The following is a 21,178-nucleotide window of genomic DNA, read 5'->3' on the forward strand; positions in this document are numbered from 1 at the left end:
TCAGTCACCTCCTGACCATCAGAGAGTAAGATCGAGAGGGGGATAGAATTGTAGTGTCCATTAACCTTTCGAATCCTGTCCCATATGATCTTGGAACTGGTGGTAGAAGATATGCTGGTTGTGAACTTAATCCAAGATTCCTTCTGGCTGTGACGTCTTACCCACCTAGCATGTGCACGGGCCCGTTGGAAAGCAACTCGGTTTGAAAGTGTGGGATATCTACAAAAAAGTATCCCAGGCCCGCTTTTGAGCCTTCCGTGCTAAGTGGCAAGCAGGATTCCACCACGGATGAGGATATCGTGGAAAACGTGTCGAGGTTTTAGGAATACACTGAGCAGCTGCATGTGTAATACAGTCAGTTACCGCTGCTACACAGTCGTCTATTGATGGCTGATTTACGATGGCAGGATCAAGTTCTGCGAGAGCAGTGAAAGTGGACCAGTCTGCCTGATCCAGCTTCCACTGGGGCACGCGGGTAGGGTGGCATCGACCACGGCCAGTCTCTCTCAAAAGGATCGGAAAATGATCACTGCCTAGTGGATTACTGTCAACCCTCCATGAAAAATGGGAGAATAATGAAGGGGAGCAAACTGAGAGATCAATAGCGGTAAAGGACTGACTAGGTGCATGAAAGTAAGTGGAAGAACCAGTATTGAAAAGAGAAAGATTGTGATCAGAGAGCATCCGCTCTACAGATTGGCCCCTCCCATCAATAATAGCACTTCCCCAGAGGGGATGATGTCCATTAAAATCCCCTAGGATTAAAAATGGAGATGGCAATTTTTCAACGAGAGCATCAAGATCTGATTGATCATATGTCTTTCCAGGGGATAGGTACAGAGAACAAACAGTGATGGTATGACCCAAGGAAACACGAATGGCTACAGCCTCCAAGGGTGTGTTGAGTGACAAAGACAGGGTGGGCACGTGTTGATCAACCAACAGTGCCACCCCTCCATGTACTCGACCATCACACAACCTGTCATTTCTGTACAGAGAAAACTGCCGAATGGAGACAGTATCAGCAGTTTTGAGAAATGTTTCTTGTAAAGAAAGACAAACAGGATGGTAGGAAGCAATCAGCGTTTTGATATCATCCAGATTAGAACGTAAACCTCGACAGTTCCATTGTATGAAGGTGGCCATTCTTAAGAACGGGTAGGTGAAGTGGCTGGAGAACCCTTCTGTTTACGACCACGTCTTTTTTCTTTACTGTCTTTAGTTGGAGGAGGTCTATCAACCTCCATGGATCCTACTCTGGATCAGGTGGGCAGGTTTTTGTTATTGGAAGGGGAATCCAGTGACTGAGGACGCGAACGAATAATTGTTTTGTCTCTTGTGGTGGGAGAAAAAGATGTATCAGAAGAAACGCCTCTATTTGAAACTGAAGGACGTGGATCTTGAGGTTTGTTGGAAGGTATGGGAGGAACAGAGATGGGTGTGGAAGTCGATTCATCAACCTTTTTAAGCATGGAGGTCAAAAGGCTTTTCATTTGTTTTGAAAACGATTCTCTTGGAGGCACAGAGAGATCTGTCTGCACTCCTACTGTAGTTGTGGAACTAAGTGCAGCAGCATATGTCCGAGATGGAGTTGTGGACAGCAATTTCCGAGCCTCAGGATAACTAATGTTATGTGTCGTTTTCAAACGCTGCACCTCTTTTTCCTCCAACCATTTTGGGCAAGAATGAAAGTAAGAGGGGTGAGAACCATTGCAGTTTACGCAATGTGGGTTCATGTCACAGTCATAGGCATCGTGATCCTTGCCTCCACAACGAGCACATGTCAGGGAACCACGACAGGATGTCTTTGAGTGGCCGAATCTCTGACATTGGAAACATCGAAGAGGGTTTGGTATGTATGGCCGAACCCTGCAAATGAGATAACCTGCCTTGATGGTAGCAGGTGCACATGGTGAAGTAAATGTTAAAACGAGGGTATTTGTTGGCAGTGTAACTCCATCTTTGCGAGTGGAGATGCGCCTCACTGCAGAAACTCCTTGAGTGGAGAGACCAGCGAGAATCTTTGACTCAGGAACGTTCTTCAAATCCCTTTCAACAATAACTCCTCGTGAAGAATTCAAGGTAGCATGGGGTGTAACCTCAATAGGTATATCCCCAATTGCCTTTGAATTCAAGAGGAGTTCACTGTGTTGGGATGTGGATGTTTCAACCAATATGTCACCAGATCGAAGTTTCTTTACTGATTTTGGAGAGCCAGCAAGTCCCTCTAGTCTCTTTTGAATAAAAAAAGGGGACATTTGCCCTAAAGGTTTTCGAAGAGAATGTAATATAAGAAAATGAGGTGCGTGTGTTACTGATGTTGAAGATTGCTGTTCTGAGTATTCAAGACGTGGTCGCTTACCCATTGACTGTTTTTTACAATTTTATTTAAATTTTTAGAGGATCCATAGGAAAAAGGAAAAATTTCGGTACCCACTGACCCCACCCACCATGGAGCCCTACAAGGGGACGCACTACTAAGTCACGCAAGGACAATGCAGCAACGCCAGGGTTTCGTGAGCACTATACCCAAACACCAGCATCAGGCACAATGTCCACAACACCCGTTGAGAACTTCCAACACTGGTACTTGGTTGACTCTAGCCCAAGTGGACCAGCCGATTGACCCAAGGGGGGCCACCCGTCTACAGGAATTCGAGGCCAAAGTGGTGTGTTAGGGTTGGACCCCTCAACCACCAGGGTCCTCTCCTCCCCTTCACGGGTCGCCACGCACGGCAAACACGTGGGTGGATGTTTAGATCCCAGAGAAGGTAACCAGATAGAACAGAACCTTCCCTGGGAGGTCCCCTCACCACGTACAGGAATCCACACCGAGGGGACAACAGAAATACCAACTCTAAAAGCTACAAGATTTAATAAACTTTATTTATCAAGGTCAAAACAAAGGAATAACTGTATAATACCTACTTCGTGGAAAAATTAATTTCTCTTGATTATTAACCTATTATTCCATATACAACAATTATTAACAAAACAAAATACTGTTTATCAAGGTCTAAACAAATGGATATTTGTATAAGTACTCTTGTAAAATTTATTTCTCTTGATTACAAGCATACTATTCCATAAACAACAATTATTAATAAAGCAAACAAAATATTATTGCAATACTGTTTAAATTTTACTGAATAAAATATTGTAAGTGTATTGCATTTACAACAAAATATAATTCTAATAACACATAAATTATATCTATTCTCAAAAGTCCAATTTACATATCATTAATCTTGTATTTATCACAACAGAAACTAATCATAAAGAAACCCATCAAAACATACCTGGATTATATTTAATTCATATCCTTAATTTTCAATTTTGTTTTATGAGGAAAACAAAATAAAGCTTTCGTACTAGATGCCAAACTTTTTCTTACTAAAGACAAAACTACAAAATGATAAATCAGACTTGCATCTCACTGTTATGAAAGTATAATTATTATTTATAGCAAGGTATAGTGTTTTTAACTATCACATTTGAACAGTGTAAAACCTGAGGCATGAAATTTTTCAGTGATAATATGAGGTTTTATACAGAATTTTTATAAAATAACTGATACAGTATTTCAGAAAGCAATAGGTCATTAATGTTGTAACTTTTTAATATAAACCAAAACATTATTCATAAAATATCAAATGCACCATACTGGTATTATTTTACCAGGACAATAAATATATTTTTACATGTCAAAAAAATGTTTTTTAGTGTACAGGTATCTATTTCATTTGTAAACTTTCTTGAAACAGATTACATTCATACAATGTGGAATGAAAACAACCTGATAATTCAAAAATGATTATGAGAGGAAATTTCCATCTCTAATCTAGTTTAACTGTAAACTAAAACACAGACATTTGTTTAACATTATTTCAGCAAAAAAAAGAAATAATTCAACTTGTTTACTCTTAATTCTTGAACTGAAAGATACTAAAGTCTAAGCTTGTTAAAAAAATCCAACAATACAAACATTTCTAAGCATTCTGAATATACTTATTATTTCACAACATATAACAACATTTTGTATGGTCACAATAACATCTATTGATGTACTTCACTAACACTACAGTTAATATGAATGATCAGTTCATAGGTATTAATACTCAACCTTCAACATTTCACCAGTTCTTACAGCATACAAAAAGCCAAAAAAAAATAATACATAAAAGAATAAAATAGATGTGGTTGAACCTATATAAAGATCAAAAAATGCTATACACAATAGTAAACCTTTCCAGCCCTTGACTTCAATAACAACATTAGTTACATTAGATAAATCTTCACAAAACATATTGTTTGCCTCCACAAAATTAAAAGCCATACATTACATACACACACAGACAATAGTGCATGTAGTTCAAAGAGGTTTTGAGTTTATGAAAACAAAATTTATTTTTTTTACATTTCAGGTAGAAAATGTGGTATTTACCATATTAAGTCTGCTGGCATACAATTTACACTATTAAAATGTTTATGATAATTATTAGGACACTAGTACATTTTATTTTTTACAGAATTATGTACAGATGCTTAATTCAGAGCAACAGTCAAAAATTCAAACAATTCGTTTTGACAGGAAAACAAGAAATAAAGTAAGACCAACATGAAAACAAGAACACTGTTTTGTAGGTTAGTACACAAGTGCTAATGATGTTCCATTAAGAATGTTGTACAATTGTTAAATATACCAAAGTTTTTTAAAAAATTGATTCTTCTTACATTTCAGTAACTTGTTTTTCAAAAAAAGATGGAGTCTTTCAAAAGTGTAAGAGAAATTTTAAAAACTATTTTTTGTAATTTAAACATAAAGCTGCCCATCATGGGTATTTGAACCTGGATTCTAGTGTTGTAACTCCACAAACATATCACAGTGCCACTGGGGTGCTAAATGATTTCAGATTTTGTTTATACTACAAACATTTTTTTTGAGGCAATTTCTAATTATTATAGTGACAGAACACTAAGGCATAGACAAGTTTGTCATAACAATAATACCACCAATATTGCAAAGGTTTGGGGAAGCCTGCTACCTACAGGCAATTTAATGTAATAGAAAATTACAGAATAAATACACGATAACATCCGAGTTCTGCTTTTCTTATTGATAAGCAGTGAATATAACATAACTAAAACTTGAAATATCAGCTTATGCAAAGGCTTTAACATCAATCAGGAAAAATTGAAGTCAAAAGTGTGTAGCCATCATTCATACAAATATTCAATAAATCACATTAAACTGTGTTTTTGAGTTAGTTTTCTTCATTTTTAACTTTGATCTGTTTACGTGTTTTTATGTGGTTGTTTCTCACCGGTATTGAAATTTATTATTATACATTACTCAACCTATATGGTTTTCTAAAAATAATTTTGGTAACAACAACAACAATACAGACATATACGTGTAATGTTACGTGTGCAATACAATTTTTTAAACAAATTTATTATAAATGTCCAAAATGGCTGCTAAGAAGCACCCAAAAGCTTATTTTAGAAAAACATTATATTCCATGTTACTACATTTTAACACAGTACTGTACTATATCATAAGACTACGACTATAGTCATTGTAGTTACAATATAAAAGCCAATATCCAAATACAACTGTATTTATTTTTTCATTACTTATTAACTGTACTGAACAACTTCTTGCAAATCAGTGGAACTTGGTTCAGTAAAATAAACAAGTTACCTCACAACCAATATCAATGGCTCAAATTAAATTAAGACATTACAATAAGGGACTTATAAACGTATAGTTATATCAGCATCATTACAAGAGTTAGGCACAATTAATACTACATCAGTATCACTATGCATTTCTAAATTTCCACTTTCTGTCTTTATCTTTTTATCATCCTGCTGACCTGCAGCAACAACATCATTGCATGATTTTTCATTTTCCTCAATACCAACATTACTAACAAGAGGTAATTGCCGAGTCTCTATTCTTGAAGTTTCAAAGCTTTCTTCTTCTTGCCGAGTTGTAGAATTAATTTCAAGCTGATAATTCATAGCTCTAGCTAGGTGAGCCTGGTAAGCTACAGAATGTAACTGTGCAGCCATTGAATATCCTGTGTGATTCACCATTTGAATAAACCAGCCAGATTCATTCTTCATTAATATATATGGTTCATCAAACTCTTCTATTCTGCCTGCCTCCAGAACCTGATAGGAAGGATGTTTCCTTAGAGCATATCATGAAGTACAAAAAGTTATTTCCTTACAGAAATATAATGTTATTGAATATTAAGGAAGAAAGTACGCAACCACTAGTATTAGGTAATCTTTAAAATCACATACAGTTCATGTCACACAGAAATAAATGAACAACATTAAATAGAAAATCCAAGTTTTGTTTTTATCTAAAACAGTCACACATAGTAGCTTTAATGTTTATAAAACATTTTACTGAATTCATTACACAGTCAAACTTTAAATATGTTACTGCCTTGTCTCATTGAAATTTGTATGGACAGAAACCCTTTAGGAGTAAATCACAGGCATGAGTAAAACCTACATCTAACAATGTTTTATGTAGTAAAAACACATTCATCAAAAAATGGACTGAATAAATAAATTATAGTATTGGCATTTACAATTTCAAATATTTCATTCATCTATATGAAAAATTGTAACGATACTTGAATGTACTGGTGTTTTGTTCTGAATCCACATGAATTTTGTATATTCAAAAAGCATATTTCTTTGCTTTTGTTAATTAATGAGTTTAAATATATATTGCTATGTTGAAGCAAAGTTAACTTTCTAGGTTAGAACAGAGTATCTGCAATTAATTTTATTTATAAAGAATATTATTTCATTTACTGCTTAGCAATATCAGAGTTGAGCATGCAATGAACATTAAAAAATTAACCAACATGAACTTTCAATCTGAATAGTACTTTATTCACATGTGAAATAAACAGCCAGATCAGAGACCTATAACAATTCAGGTATAGCTGTCCTTAATTTCAAAATTATGACAAACCAGAAGCTGTCACTACAAGATATTTGTCCATATTTGAACTTAACAGTGGGATTGGACATCACTTTTGTAATATGCCCTTAGTTGAAAATAAATGCATCACATTTCAAATTCCAGACCTTTTTATCTGCAGTCTGATATGCTAACCAGTACACAACATTCAGCTTATTAACCTGAAAGGTTGTTAAAGATACCATTACACTTCTTCTGAATAAACTTATTGATAAGTACAATATAACACAGTTGACCACTTGAAGCACCAAGACAAACATTAAAGCAAAAATCTCAACGTGTTTAAAAATACTTTTTACGTGAATACTTACCAAAACTCTGTCTGAATCCATAATAGTATGTAAACGATGAGCAATGGTCAAAACAGTGCATTGTTTAAACTTCTCTCTAATAGTTTTCTGAATAAGATTATCAGTACTAGAAGAACATTAGAAATATAAAAATGTATAAGCCTGAAATCTAGACAAATGCCGAAATGCATAAAATACATAAAGGTCATACATAAAATAATTGTATTGATAGATTTAAATAAAAAGTTTTCACTTTCAAATTTATTATGATGTTCAAGATATTTTCTTGTGTGTGAAGAAATCATTCCCAAATACACAGAAATAAATGAACTGTAAATGAAAGATTAAATAAAAAAATAAACTAGTTAATTCATTACAGGATTTTAGAAAAAACTGCTTCATTAAATTGTTTCCACTATTCTAAAAGACAATTGTCTATATAATAGAAGTACTTTAATTCTCTTTAAACATTTAATATTTATAAATCCCTACCTCGGATCAACATTAGCAGTTGCTTCATCAAGAACTAGAATCCGATTTTTTCGCAGCAAGGCTCGAGCTAAACAGATGAGCTGACGTTGCCCAACACTAAAGTTACTTCCTCCTTCAGCTAGTTCTGTGTCCAGCCTTCCTGGAAGATCTTCTATTACTTCTTTTAGTTGAACCTGTGACAAGTTACTAGATCAAATTGGTTCAGAAACTAATGGAACACATTTGTTATAGACATAATGCGCAAGTCTATAACTTCAAGGCATTACAAACGTACAACTACACAACATTCTGGATACAATTTCACATAGTTAAACAGATTTATTCACTATTATGGCTATATTTAGGATACACAATGTTAAAATTTACCATTCTACTTTCATCACAAATAGTCCACTTAATTTTACTTACAGGTGGCAAATTTTATTTCAATGTATCATATACTAATATATAAGATCATTAAACATTTATAATAATGCATGTGAATGTATTGTCACAGATGACGACTCCTCTTCTTTAGTCAATTAATGTTCAAGATCCTTATGTCTCATTTAATGTTTAACTGATATTAATGAGGCATAATTAAATGTTTGACAACTGCAGTGCAAATTTTCAATGCATATAATGTTTTCTACGGTTTGTGGAGGAAACTTATTGATGTTGATGAAGTATTGCTTTATTTTGTCTAATTTGTCATTAATTTTATCTGGTGAGCATAGTTTTATGGCTGTGTTTATTTGGTTTCTTAGCATGTTGAATTTTTGTTTTGTTTCATGTGTTGAGTCCCAAGGAATGTATAGTCCAGTATGGGTGATTTTTCGGTGGATTTCGGTTTTAAATTGTGTATCGGTTCTTGTAATTTTGAGGTTAAGAAATTATATTTGATTGCTTTCTTCCTGTTCCCATGTGAAGTTAAAGTTGGGATTATAAAGTTAATGTGATTGAAAAAATTAAGTGCATGTTCTGTAGATCTGAATCCCACAATCATGTTGTCTATGTATCATTACCAGTATATTGGTGGATGTAATGATGTGTTAATTGTTTGCATTTCAACTTGTGTCATAAAAATATTGGCTAGAACTGGCGATATTGGATTGCCCATGCTTAGGCCATTTGTATGTATATTTTTGTGGTTGTTGAACATGAAGTTTGTCTTCATCGTGGTGAATTATATGTTTGCTAATTGGTTGTTGGGAATGTCTACTGATGGGTTATGGTCTCGGATATAGAGTTCTAAGGCTATCTTGCAAGCTTCAGTGGTTGGGACTTTTGTAAAGAGGGATATAACATTGAAACTGACCATACTTAAATTTTTCAATCAAATAATGTTAGTGTGGTGTTTGTCAGTTAGTTTTTACATAGTATAGACTTTAGTTTTGTGCCTGGTTTTTGAATAAATTTGGTATGAAGTGGAATGTCATATTTTGTTACTAATTTTTGCCAAATGTTTTTTTTTCTGCTGATGTTGGGAATATATAGTATGAAGCAGTATATGGTTTCATGATTTTTTAAATTGTGGGGTATATTTACTTTTGTTAGTTGATTTTGCTTTTTATCTAGATGTGTGCATATTTTTTATCAGGTTTTAAAATTAAGTACCAACATTTTTTTTCATTAAAGATTTGCTTGTGAAATTTTCTTTCAGAATATTAGCTATCCAACATGCAAAGTAATTTTGATTTAAAGATTAAAACTATTTTTCTTTATCTGAAAAATTTATTTGCTGAATTTTTATATCCTTCTAGATAATTATGAAAATGATTTGATAATTAACTCAAAATGGTGTTGGTTGATTTTACCAACTTTGAAATCATCATAAAATGAGGAAATAAATGTAATTATAGCAGCACACCCCTGATGTTCATTCTAAATAGGTTAGGTTTCATAAGAGTATATGTCTATTTTTATTTATCAATATTTGTTTTATTGACATTTGAACTGCATCTGACTAAAAATACTCTGACATAAGTTGAAAATTACGTGGTGCACATGTAGTTCATGTTACGCATATCAAATAGTAATGTACAAGCCGCTGTCACGTATACCCCATAAATATTTTTATTATTTATCGTTCAAAACCTTACCTAATAAGTTTCTAATTTTAGTTACTTTTATAACACTAATCAGTAAAAAGAAATGAAAATAAAAAACCTCATAATATAAAATATCTTGATTTTCAGTAAAACTTTATTTATTTTCTTTAATGTAACATTATACTTGATACTCCAGGTTGTAGGTAAGTAATAAAAGTATAACAAAAATAAAGGTTAAAAATGCAAAATAAAATGTATAGTATTGTCGTATTGATGCCAAAATTTCAAAGTACTCATGGTCAGAGTTCATGCTTATTTACTACAGTTATTTTATTACTGGTAAACAGATTAGAAATTATGAGAAACAAAATGAACAGTGCTTCTCTAAAAAAAATTGTCTAAAGTATTATAACATATTTATGTTATGACTTTGTAGAAAAGTCCAGGCTGCTTTCAATAAAATGAAAAGTGGATGTATCCTACATAAACTATTTGAATTGCTGCTCTGAGAACACAGTGGAACAGAATTTATCTGCTTCTTCACAGTACAGTGGTTTCAACAAGAATTGTCTAAAGTACTTTATAAAAGTGAGATAAAAATATTTATGATATGGCCCTGTAAATAATTGTAACCTTGGGTCATCAGGATTCAGTGGTAATACAGGTGTGTGAAAGTGTTTATCATGTTTACACAGTTATCAGTAAATGTGTAGTTTTCAATATTTTGTAAGTTACAGTGAGGTTTCAGTCGGCATACATTACATGTGTGTGCATAGGTGCACATGCACGTATACACACACACACAATTACTATTTACAAATAAGCATTTAAATTTATTTTTCTTGAAACATAGAACAGCAAACAAAAAATATTCAGAAAACAATGATCCTCATTACTTAAGATGTTTGAAGTTCTTTACTGCATTCATGGAATCATACTTGCTAAGCCTCACAGTAAGCCTTGTCCAGATTCACATAATGATATAAAAAAAAATCAATTTTTTAGACTTTATACATGTATTTCTGAATACCAAAATATTATAAATAACTATACTGATACCACAAAAATCTACTGTAATTTACAAGGCTTCATAATTGTGCTGTATTTGGGTCAAAAAAAAAATCTCTTTGAAAAATAACATTTGTAATAATACACAGAACAGTAAACTATGAAACAGATACCTACCTAATAAGTTAGATGCAACCATGAGAATGAGCTTAATGCCACAAGAAAAACATTAAAATAAAATATTTTCTTTCTATTAGTTTTAATTACTCCAATAACAAATATCAATGAATACTTTTTAAAGAAAAAAAATGTTCTGTGGGGAATGACATATGAATTTCATTGCGAGATAAGTCATTAACACAAACAAAAACAGTCTGAAAAAGTTTTCCATTTCAGCTTGGGGATATCTAACAGATAATTAGATAATAATGTAGGAATAGAAAAATACACAACACAGAGCAAAGGAATGTCATGTGAAGACTGTACGACAGTTTAATTAAATATTTTCTTTTGAAATTAAAACTTGTAATATTAAAATTTTAATTATAAACTGTTTTGATGTCAATTTCCTTGACATACATTATTAATAAATATAATTTAATTACATTTTGAATTTAACTTTGTGAAAAAGATTATAACGTGCACTTTGAGCAACCTGTAGCTTGGAAGATAAAATGACACATTTTAATATGGCTAGGTATACTGAATAGTAATAAAAAACTTCACCTGCCATTTACATTATAAGAGGAACACTGTCTCTGAGACACTAAATATTGTAGTTTGCAATAAAAACTGAAATGCATAAAAAAAACAAATGAAAAAAGAACAACTTAGATACGTAAAAGAAATGTCTATACCTCTTCTAAAACTTGCCAGAGTTCGTGATTAGAATTTTCATTGAAAGGGTCAATGTTTCTTCTCAAAGGACCAGTAAACAAAACAGGATCCTATGAAAGTAACAAAAATCAAGTGTGAGAATAAAACTTGGATAAATGATAAATAATAAATTAATAAATCTAAAGAAAAATGTTTTCTAGTTTATTTTCTGCAATGCTCAAAGCAGACACCTTCATCAAGCAATGAAGGTTGCATTCAATGGAATCAGGCTTAGTATAGGGGAGAAGAGAAACTTGAAAAATGTCATATGAAGGCTTAGAATTTACTTAAATACTTTATTTTGAAATTAAAACACAGAGTTTTACCATTTAGATAATAAATTATTTTTTGATGCCACTCTAACAGTCTACTTAAAATGTCACAGAAAATAAACGAGAAAAAGTTTTCACTTAGATGTGTCAATTTATTCTTTATTATTATCTATCCAAAAAAATCAATTTGTTTTCCAATTACATTTTTGATATTTTGCCATCAAATGTAACAAGTTTAATTTCTACTTAGCTTACATCAGTCTGTAGTTTGCAACCTAAATGTTTCTTTAATTCACTTTAAAACTGCATGTAGAAAAAGTGTAAACTGTTATCTACAAAAAGTCACTCTATGCCTTTAATATTAGAGTTTACAAATAATAAACTAAATACCAAATATTGGGAATATGGACCTTTCCTTGCTAAAGATGTTTTACCATCAAACTTTGTATCCATTTCTTTAAAAAACAAAAACGAAACAACAACAACAAAAGAAAACGACAAATCAGCTATATCAACTAGAAGGTCAAAAATATCTGACAAATCTCATTTATTAGTCAGAAAAAAGAGAATAATATGGTTCACATTACATAAGTACCTGAGGAATAATGGAGATCTTTCCTCTTAAATCATGCAGACCAACATTTCTGGTGTCAATTCCATCTATTTCAATTAGTCCTTGTGGTTCAATCATTCGAAAAAGTGCAGCAATTATTGAACTTTTTCCTGCCCCAGTTCGTCCCACAATACCAATCTAAACATTTAAAATAGCACTTAATAAAATGTGCAATACTAAAGAAGTTAATTATACAGTTTAAAAAAAGTGAATTTAAATAAAGGACAGTACAACAACTCAGATGACATAAAAGAACAATTGTGGATTGATTTATTAAAAGGACTTCTAATGGCCTACTCAATATTCAAGTGCTATAGTTTGTAACTTACAAAATTTTTTATTTGATCAAAATTTGAAACAAATAAATTCAAAAGTACATAATTATTTTAAATATTACCAAATGGATTATACTGATAGCCGTTATTGTTTGATAAATTCTTAAACTATATGCTCACTTAATTAATGCAATATTTTTTTAACATAATGAGAAGATAAGTATACAAGCAAATATTAAAATTAAATGACATTTCTGTAGATGAAACTACACTACAGTGAAAATTTCATCCTGTGATCAAACCAACAAAAAGTGCAAAATAATGTAATATAAAAGATGCAAACCTATTTCAGAATCATTTTTTTTAAATAAAAAGTCTGTTTAGTAGCATACCAACAAAAAACACAAGAAAAACTGACTTTTTCTCGAGGCTTAATCACACATGATAGATTCTTCAGTACAGGAAGGTCCTCAGGTGAATACTTCAGAGACACATTTTCAAATCTAATCATCCCTTGTTGTGGCCAGTCTGGTGGTGGTTGCTGTTCAGTAGGAGCTTCTAGTGGAGCTTCCGAAGGTAAGTTACTGTACTCCATCACCCTTTCTACAGCTGTCATCTTGTGGATTATTACACCACATTTTAGATTAGCTTTAATATTCATTCAGTGTATGTAATGATCATACTGTGACAAGATACACTATTAAAGGCTTTACTTACTTATTTGTGGTAAGTTATTTTATAATAATTATTATTATGTATTAAAATGGTACTCTAAAAGACATTGTGGTAAGACTTTGAATCATCTAGTATATTATTAAACCACTGACTGCTGATTTGCCAGTTGAATGTAAGCATACTGTATACAGTGTAATGCTTGCAAAATTTCTGTGCATGTTTAGAGTAGTTGCAGCCTAATGGTTAAATTACACCATGATACAATCTATGACAACTGTTGAACTTTCTGCTTAGCCTTACAACACTATCTAGATAGCTTCTAAGTAATTATTTCAGAGCTAAATACTGGTAACAAGATGTAATGCAGCAAACTCTTTACTGTAGTTAAAGTTATTTACAAAAATGTTTTTATTGAGGCAATTATTTACAACACATTTTGAATAAAATTTATTTCAAACCCCAGATTGTGAGATCCTTTGAATGTGTTTTATATTAAGCCATTATTAAAAACAAAAGTTAAACAAAGCTTTTCTGTCTTCCAAATAAATACCAACTTACCTGATTCTCAACTTCTGCTGACTGTCTCACTCCCCACTGAAACATACCACTTAGCATCATGGCTGAAGAAATTGCTAGGCCAACATTACCTCCAGAAGTACCTGTAAAAATCAGACTCAAAATCAGAACACATTAGAGCAAGACAATATTTATTTGGTTACTTGTACACATTTAATGAAATGTTTACCATTTCTATAAAGCATCAATAAATCTCAAATTACCAATAGAGTTGGGAATTTAAATGATGACTTGAAAACAATAATTATATTGATTAGTGCCCCATAAACTAACTGATTAATCAAAATTATAATTAATCATTTAATACAACGAAAATAATCAACTATTTATAATTGGTTTTTCCAATTGTTCCAAGAAACAATTAATCAAAATTACAATGACATTTATTGTCAGGAAAATAATAAAATTAATCAAAGTTAGGTTTTTCAATCAATCCAAACATTCAAGTAATCAAAATACTGCTATTATGTTCATTTGTCACTATGTACAAAGCTAGATAGTTGGTGGGTGAGGAAATGTTACATCATCTGAGAATCTGGGGTTTAATTCTCATTGCTCTTAAATTTATCTGTCCTGTTGTGATGTTTGCAATGCTGCTAATTCTATCTGCCAATTTCACTAGTTTTAAACTACTGACTAATGGGCAGGCAACCAAATAGTTCTACCCACTACCAACTCTATTGTTTCTTAAGTATTAATAAAATGTAAATTTACTGTTTTATTACATTGTGTTTTGCTTAAAATTTATAACTGTATTATTTATGATTGTATAAGGAGGTACAGATCTGGAATCCAATTCTCTCAGTTTTTATCCATAAAATTGAAAACTATTCCTTAATGCTGTATAAGAATGTATGAATCTATCAGAAGAGTCCAAGGGGCAAATCCTTATAGTTGTTTCAGAAATTAGTGACTGTATTATTTAATATTTCATAAGTAGACACATAACTAGGAAGGTTCCTAACCCCTCCATTTTTCTTCAAAAATTAATAGAAAAGTAGCCATATAGTATCAAAAAGAAATATCAGATCTCCATGTCTTTATATGATTTGATTTTTAAATTACTTTGAACGTATTTTTCACATTTTCTGAAATTAACATTGCTGGTGTCTACATCAATTTTGTTATAGCTGTAGACAATAACTTGTTTTTATACAAGTAAAATAATATGAATGTTATTTAAATGCTGTCATAGTTAATTTTTCACTTACTGCCTATCTCCTCCACTGTTACAGCAGAAAGTCAATGGATTTACTATGCTAAAATCAGGGGTTCAATTCCCCTCGGTGGACTCAGCAGATAGCCTAATGTGCATTTGCTATAAGAAAATACACCCACCCACACACACTTCTTGTCTTCTCCCAATGTTCTAATCATAATTAGTATTTCTTAGTATATCCACAGCTCTTTTTACCTAGACTTGTTACAACTTATTTTCTGGAAGTAAATATAACCATGAGAAAAATGTTTCCATATTGTTAATGACCAAAATAAGCAAAAACACAAGTGCTATAACTGTATAAAAGATGACTTAAAAATAAATAAAATAGGCACTGTGTTTATGAATTTTAAAATATGAACCAAGAAATAGACTACATATTTTTTTAATGTAATTATAAATATTGAATTTCAATTATAGAATTTAAAATGGCCAACTCTTTTTAATTTTACAATCATACAATTAGAAATATAAGCTTTTAAATTGTTAGATTATAATGCAACTTCTTTAACATCTGTCCCAATTAACTGAAGTCTGCTTTTCTGGTTCTTCCTGTTTTATGTTAAAGCTGCATAAACATTACACTTTTAATGACATTTTTTCACTACACCTACCAACCTGTTCTTCAGTCTTCCTTTTGCCCTTTTTATGTCCTGTCATAATTACCACTCTCTATCAACATTTTCCTCTTCTCTTCTTTCCACAGGCCCAAGCCATCTAATGCAAGTTTCTTTTACCTTTTCCATAATTGGTACTACCTTCTCTCTATATATATAATTGGTTTTATTTCTGATGTTTCATTTCTTTGACACTTTTTATTCAGCATATATAGGCTGTAGGAGTCATTGTGTACTAACTGATTAATATGCCCACTAATTAATCAGCTAGTAAGTATCAATAATTACCCAGATATAATACATTTTTTGTTATCTAAGTACTTCAACTACATAAAACAAGTCATTATGATGATGGAAACATCTATCTTCAGATGTTTGGGTCAAAATGAAAAACATAAAACACTTACAGAAATTAAAACTACTTTATGAAGATATCATTATGACTAAATTGTATATTTCTCATGAACACAATATATCAGAATAACATCAAATATTTTCCTAAGTACAGAAACTAATACTATGTAACAGAAGCAACTAGTACTTAGGTATTGAACTGTTTCTTTAACCACAGAATTACAGAAGAGGGTTCATAACAGTTTAACATTTTTCAGAATTGTATATGACAAAACTACTTTTTGGACCAAGGCTTTGTTGGTAGTTACAAGGTCTCTAATACCATTTAATAACAAAAAGTAAATAAAAATACTATTAACAATACAGTTAATTCAACTAATTACTGTTGTTCTTAGCCTAAGGCTGGTAGGACAAATAAATGTAATTGTCTGTTACTATCTGCAGTCATTCTAGCAAAAAACTGTTTTTTAATTCTAATTTCATCTTTTGTAAACCTTTTGCATACAGAAGATTTCATTACAGCTAGAATAGAGGAAATACAATAATAGTTTTATGACAAAAAAAATTCATTTACAAGGGTCCTAAGCAGTATTTTTATTTTAAGCATAAAAAATCACCTTTCATTCAGAATGACTCGGCAAGATTTCAAATATATATGTTAGGTTTTTAATAAATTATTCTTATTAACGGTTTTTATGCATACTTGTGATTCCTTAATAAGTTTTGTTAAGATGCACTAAATACATTCAAAGTTATAGTGTGTACAGTGTCATGATAGTTACTAGGTCAGTCAAATTGACTGACACCTATATGTACAGGGGTAAATAACTAGGTACAAAAAGTCAAAATAATATTTAACTAAGAAACAAATTTTGCCACTAAGGACAAGTTAGTACCATTGTGTTAGGAAAAGCAAGTTGAAATGTTAAATTTTTATTTATCTAAATAAACTAATATGTAATATCTCAGATATCAAAATGCAACTTCTTCTCTAACTATAAAAACTGACATTGCATGACAAATGTTCCTTACTTTCAGAAGAGAGAACCATGGACCAGGTTACCATGGTGATGTATATACATGACAGCCAATCAAGAACAACTCCAAACCATCGAGTTGAAGAAATAAACAAAAACCATGAGGAACTGTGGTGATCTTGGTATTTGTCAAACAATGCTTCAAACCTTTGTTGAGCACCAAAAGCTCGGATAGTTGTAAGGCCATAAAGTGAGGTACTCAAGTGAGAAAACACTGGGCTGCGAGCTAGTGGGGACACATAATTCTTCAAAATAATTTTATACAATTTTTCAACAGAAAAAACATTTGTGTTCTGATTATCTGAATTTTAAGATCACTAATTTTATTTTCAAATTTTAAAATTTATTCTTTAAAGGTTTGGCACCCATGTTGTAACTGAAAATTTAGCATTCTTTTTTTTTTTTTAAACTACAATTGACTAGTACTCATGAACTGATTAGTTGACAAATGATAATTCACTAAGTCACATTAGATACAAAACTATGGTGATGGATATTAAAAAAAATTTTTGGTTGTATTCATTTGCACAAAAATACTTTAGAATAAAATCTTGAATTCAATAAACTTTCCAGTTAGAAATTGTGTATACAAAAAGATGCACTTAAGGTTTTTCTAATAGGAAGAATTGGTTACATACGTATTACATGTGATCTTATCAATGCAATAGGGATAGTACTGCACATAGGCTCCACCTTTAAATTGGATCATTCTATTGATTATAATATAAACATATACATGCATTAGTGCCATCTATTGATATAAAATAGTAATAGTTGTCTGAAGGAAAACTTTAAATGCTTATATAAACATGAATAAAAACCACAAGAATATGTAGAACTTTGAAATTCCTATATAAATACTTTCAAGTACATTGAAAATATTTTAATAAATCATTAAATATATTACTTATTCTTGACTCCATATATAAATAGTTGATGAAGTTACATTAAAATGAACCGAGATTCTCAACACGCCATTAATGTATGTCGCCACACTCAGTCATACTTTATTTATCTAATGGCTGCACATTTCGACAATATCTCTTCAGTTTAGTTTCTGCTGCAACAGGTTCTACCATAAAGTTGTCATGTTCAAAGTAAACCACTTTTCCCTGCAGGCTTTCCACAGTCCATCTAGCATACAAGAATGTTGATTTTCCAGCACTTGTTTTAAAAATACAAGCACTAGGAAATTTATACTGTATCCAATGATTGGACCAGTATGTTTGCAAATGAAATATGATAAACATTTTATTCTCCAGCTGCTTGGAATATGCAACAATTGAAAAGAAACTATGATTGGAAGCCTTTATTTTTCCCTTCTTTTAACAACCTCATAATTTGTTGATGTAGCTTTATATGGAAAGTATTATTTTTGTAGTTCAAAGGGTCTAAAATATTGATCTAACAGTGAGCAAAATTCACCTTGATCTCTGTATCCACTCCACTGTCCTCTAACTTAGACAAGGTATAGTATCCAGTGATGATTATGAATCCCTTCAAAATAATTTGTAACATACGATGTACAACTTTTAGAAGTTGTTTACACCCATTTACTAGTATAAAATGGCATTAGACGTGTTACAGTTATTGAGATACATATACATTTTTGAGAGTGCCACCATATCCTGCCTTTTTTTTCCCCCCCAGCTCGGGACCAATCATACTATTTTCTACACTCAGTATTTCTTTTCTTGTCCACAATTTGTTTCACTTTTCCAGGTGAAGATGCTTGTTGACAGCTTTTGCCAATGAACTTTGTGGATTCTTACCTGTTACTAAACATTATGCTTTGCTTATCATGTCTGGGTTTACTTGTTGCAGGTCTCATTGTGGGTGATCCTGAGGTACAAAGATAATTCATATTCATTTATTTTCTGATGCAATTAAGAAAAAGATGATACCCTATTCTTGAAAATCCTAAATCCCTAACCCGAACACAAACCTATGATCTATTCATAAGTATATTTTAATCAGAATGGGATGTTACATAACCCTTCCCAAAAACTGTTCAGTTTTCAATGGCATTGCACTGCCTAAAAAATGTCAATGTTAAAATATAGTTCTGATATATGCCATTCCACCAGGACTTCATATTAGCTACGGATTTTATGTGAATTGACGATTTTCATATTCAAAATCACTGAATACAACTTACCCACTTCTTTACAGAAATTGTTGAAAAAAAAGTATCTTAAAATCAATTATGTTAGTACAAGAAAATAAATAACTCACTGATTCCTTCAAGTCGCTTGATATCACGGGCAGTAGCCATGTAGAACCTCTTCAAGATGTAGAAAATAAAAGTGAGGATAAGTGTGGGAAGAGCTATCCATGGGCTAACAATGCATACTATAACTAGTATTCCAATAAGATTGAGGAAAATCTAAAACAGACCAGAAGAATATTGTCACAACAGATCAAAAGATAACATGAAGAATAACTGTTGTTGTTTTTTAAATACAAGTTTAGTAGCTACATCTTTTGAGCTGGAAAAATCTCTTCTACCCTGATTTTACTGAAACCTGTATTTGTAAAAATACTCCATTATATTAGATTTATTTGAAAAAAATACTGTTAACTTGTAATTGTTTTTGCACACTAAAACACTACGATGTTCAAGAATGTTTACCTATTAGCAAGTCTTAATTTATAAAGTATTAATATTTCACATAGTAAGAAACATGATGTGGGTCCTTGAAAATAGTGCCATTCACACACTATCACAGTATGGGAAATATGTTGGTGCCATCTTTACTACTTTAATGGTATTAATGTTGAAAATATGTATATGTAATAGAAGAAACTTGGTTGAGAGCACCGATATGTTAATTATTATCACGTACATTACTGTTCAGATAATTAAAGTAACTAAACTTTCTCGTAGGCCCCTAGGGGTGTACTATACAAGAAACTTTAATTGGATATTACAGGTTCAATTATAAAAAAAACAATTAAATAACATACATGTGGAACTTCAGAGTTTGCCCATGTAGTTTTCCACAAAATTTATAGCAATCTGTGCTAGCCATTCTTAATTCAGCGCTGAAATACTACGGAAAAGGCAGCTAGTCATTACCACTCACTGCTAACTTTTGGGCTACTCTTTTCATAATGACTAGTGGGATTGACCATCATATTACAATGCTCTCACAGCTTAAATGGTGAGCATGTTTGGTATGACAGAATTCGAACCTACAATCTGCAGACTGTGTGTGAAGCAAAGTAACTACCTGGCCATGCTAGACCCAGGGAGTTCAGAGAGTTACAATGGCATTGACTGATGGGTTAATTGGTTCTTCTAAATGATGCACTTTTAACTGGCATCTCTGTTGTGGATGCTTAAATTTTAAGTGATGGCTTCTTGAAATACTTATGAGATAATTCACAGTAAATCTTAAAAGCCTCTTTTTAATGTTCAGGGTCAAACCATACAATACGAAGTATTTATGTACGTACAACTTTCTCCCAAACATTGCTTTGGACATAGTAAAAAACTCTTCTAGCATATAACAAACCAAATAATATTTATTAAACATATTATTTTAACTTTTCAACAGGACACCAAGTCAACTTGCACCTGACTGACTGCTGCAAATAAATCACAACACATTACCATGACAATCAACCAAAGGTTCACTTCTAATTGATGAAGTTAGGCTAAAAATGTTGTTAATTATGTTTTGAAACATTTGTTAAAAATAAAAATTGTTAAAGTCCTTTATTCTATTAACAGTTTCGTGAATATTGTTTTTTGCCAAATGAGGCTTGAGTTTATTTTGCATTAACAACATCATTATAATACTCACAGGACACGTTCATTTGCAGACAG

General features: G+C 31.7%; 1 protein-coding gene across 5 annotated transcripts in view; it reads right to left on the reverse strand.

Annotated features, from left to right (window-relative positions):
* Nucleotides 1-2,865: 2,865 nt before the first annotated feature.
* The window catches only part of LOC143225996 (ATP-binding cassette sub-family C member 4-like), a 104,289-nt gene continuing 85,976 nt past the window's right edge, over nucleotides 2,866-21,178 (reverse strand). For 2 of the 5 annotated variants that reach the window (XM_076456319.1, XM_076456323.1), the window contains 9 exons: nucleotides 19,582-19,732; nucleotides 17,342-17,572; nucleotides 14,102-14,202; nucleotides 13,287-13,484; nucleotides 12,576-12,731; nucleotides 11,690-11,779; nucleotides 7,795-7,967; nucleotides 7,324-7,429; nucleotides 2,866-6,180 (listed from right to left, as the gene is read on the reverse strand). In XM_076456319.1, coding sequence (XP_076312434.1) covers nucleotides 5,758-6,180; nucleotides 7,324-7,429; nucleotides 7,795-7,967; nucleotides 11,690-11,779; nucleotides 12,576-12,731; nucleotides 13,287-13,484; nucleotides 14,102-14,202; nucleotides 17,342-17,572; nucleotides 19,582-19,732 — 1,629 coding nt within the window. In that variant the 3' untranslated portion in view covers nucleotides 2,866-5,757. Of the gene's footprint in view, nucleotides 6,200-7,323; nucleotides 7,430-7,794; nucleotides 7,968-10,720; nucleotides 10,784-11,689; nucleotides 11,780-12,575; nucleotides 12,732-13,286; nucleotides 13,485-14,101; nucleotides 14,203-17,341; nucleotides 17,573-19,581; nucleotides 19,733-21,178 lie in introns of those variants that run through there. The other 3 variants (XM_076456321.1, XM_076456320.1, XM_076456322.1) reach the window with 3 other exon arrangements.

The sequence above is a fragment of the Tachypleus tridentatus genome, chromosome 9 (genome assembly GCF_004210375.1).
Source record: "Tachypleus tridentatus isolate NWPU-2018 chromosome 9, ASM421037v1, whole genome shotgun sequence".
NCBI classification, from domain to species: domain Eukaryota; kingdom Metazoa; phylum Arthropoda; class Merostomata; order Xiphosura; family Limulidae; genus Tachypleus; species Tachypleus tridentatus.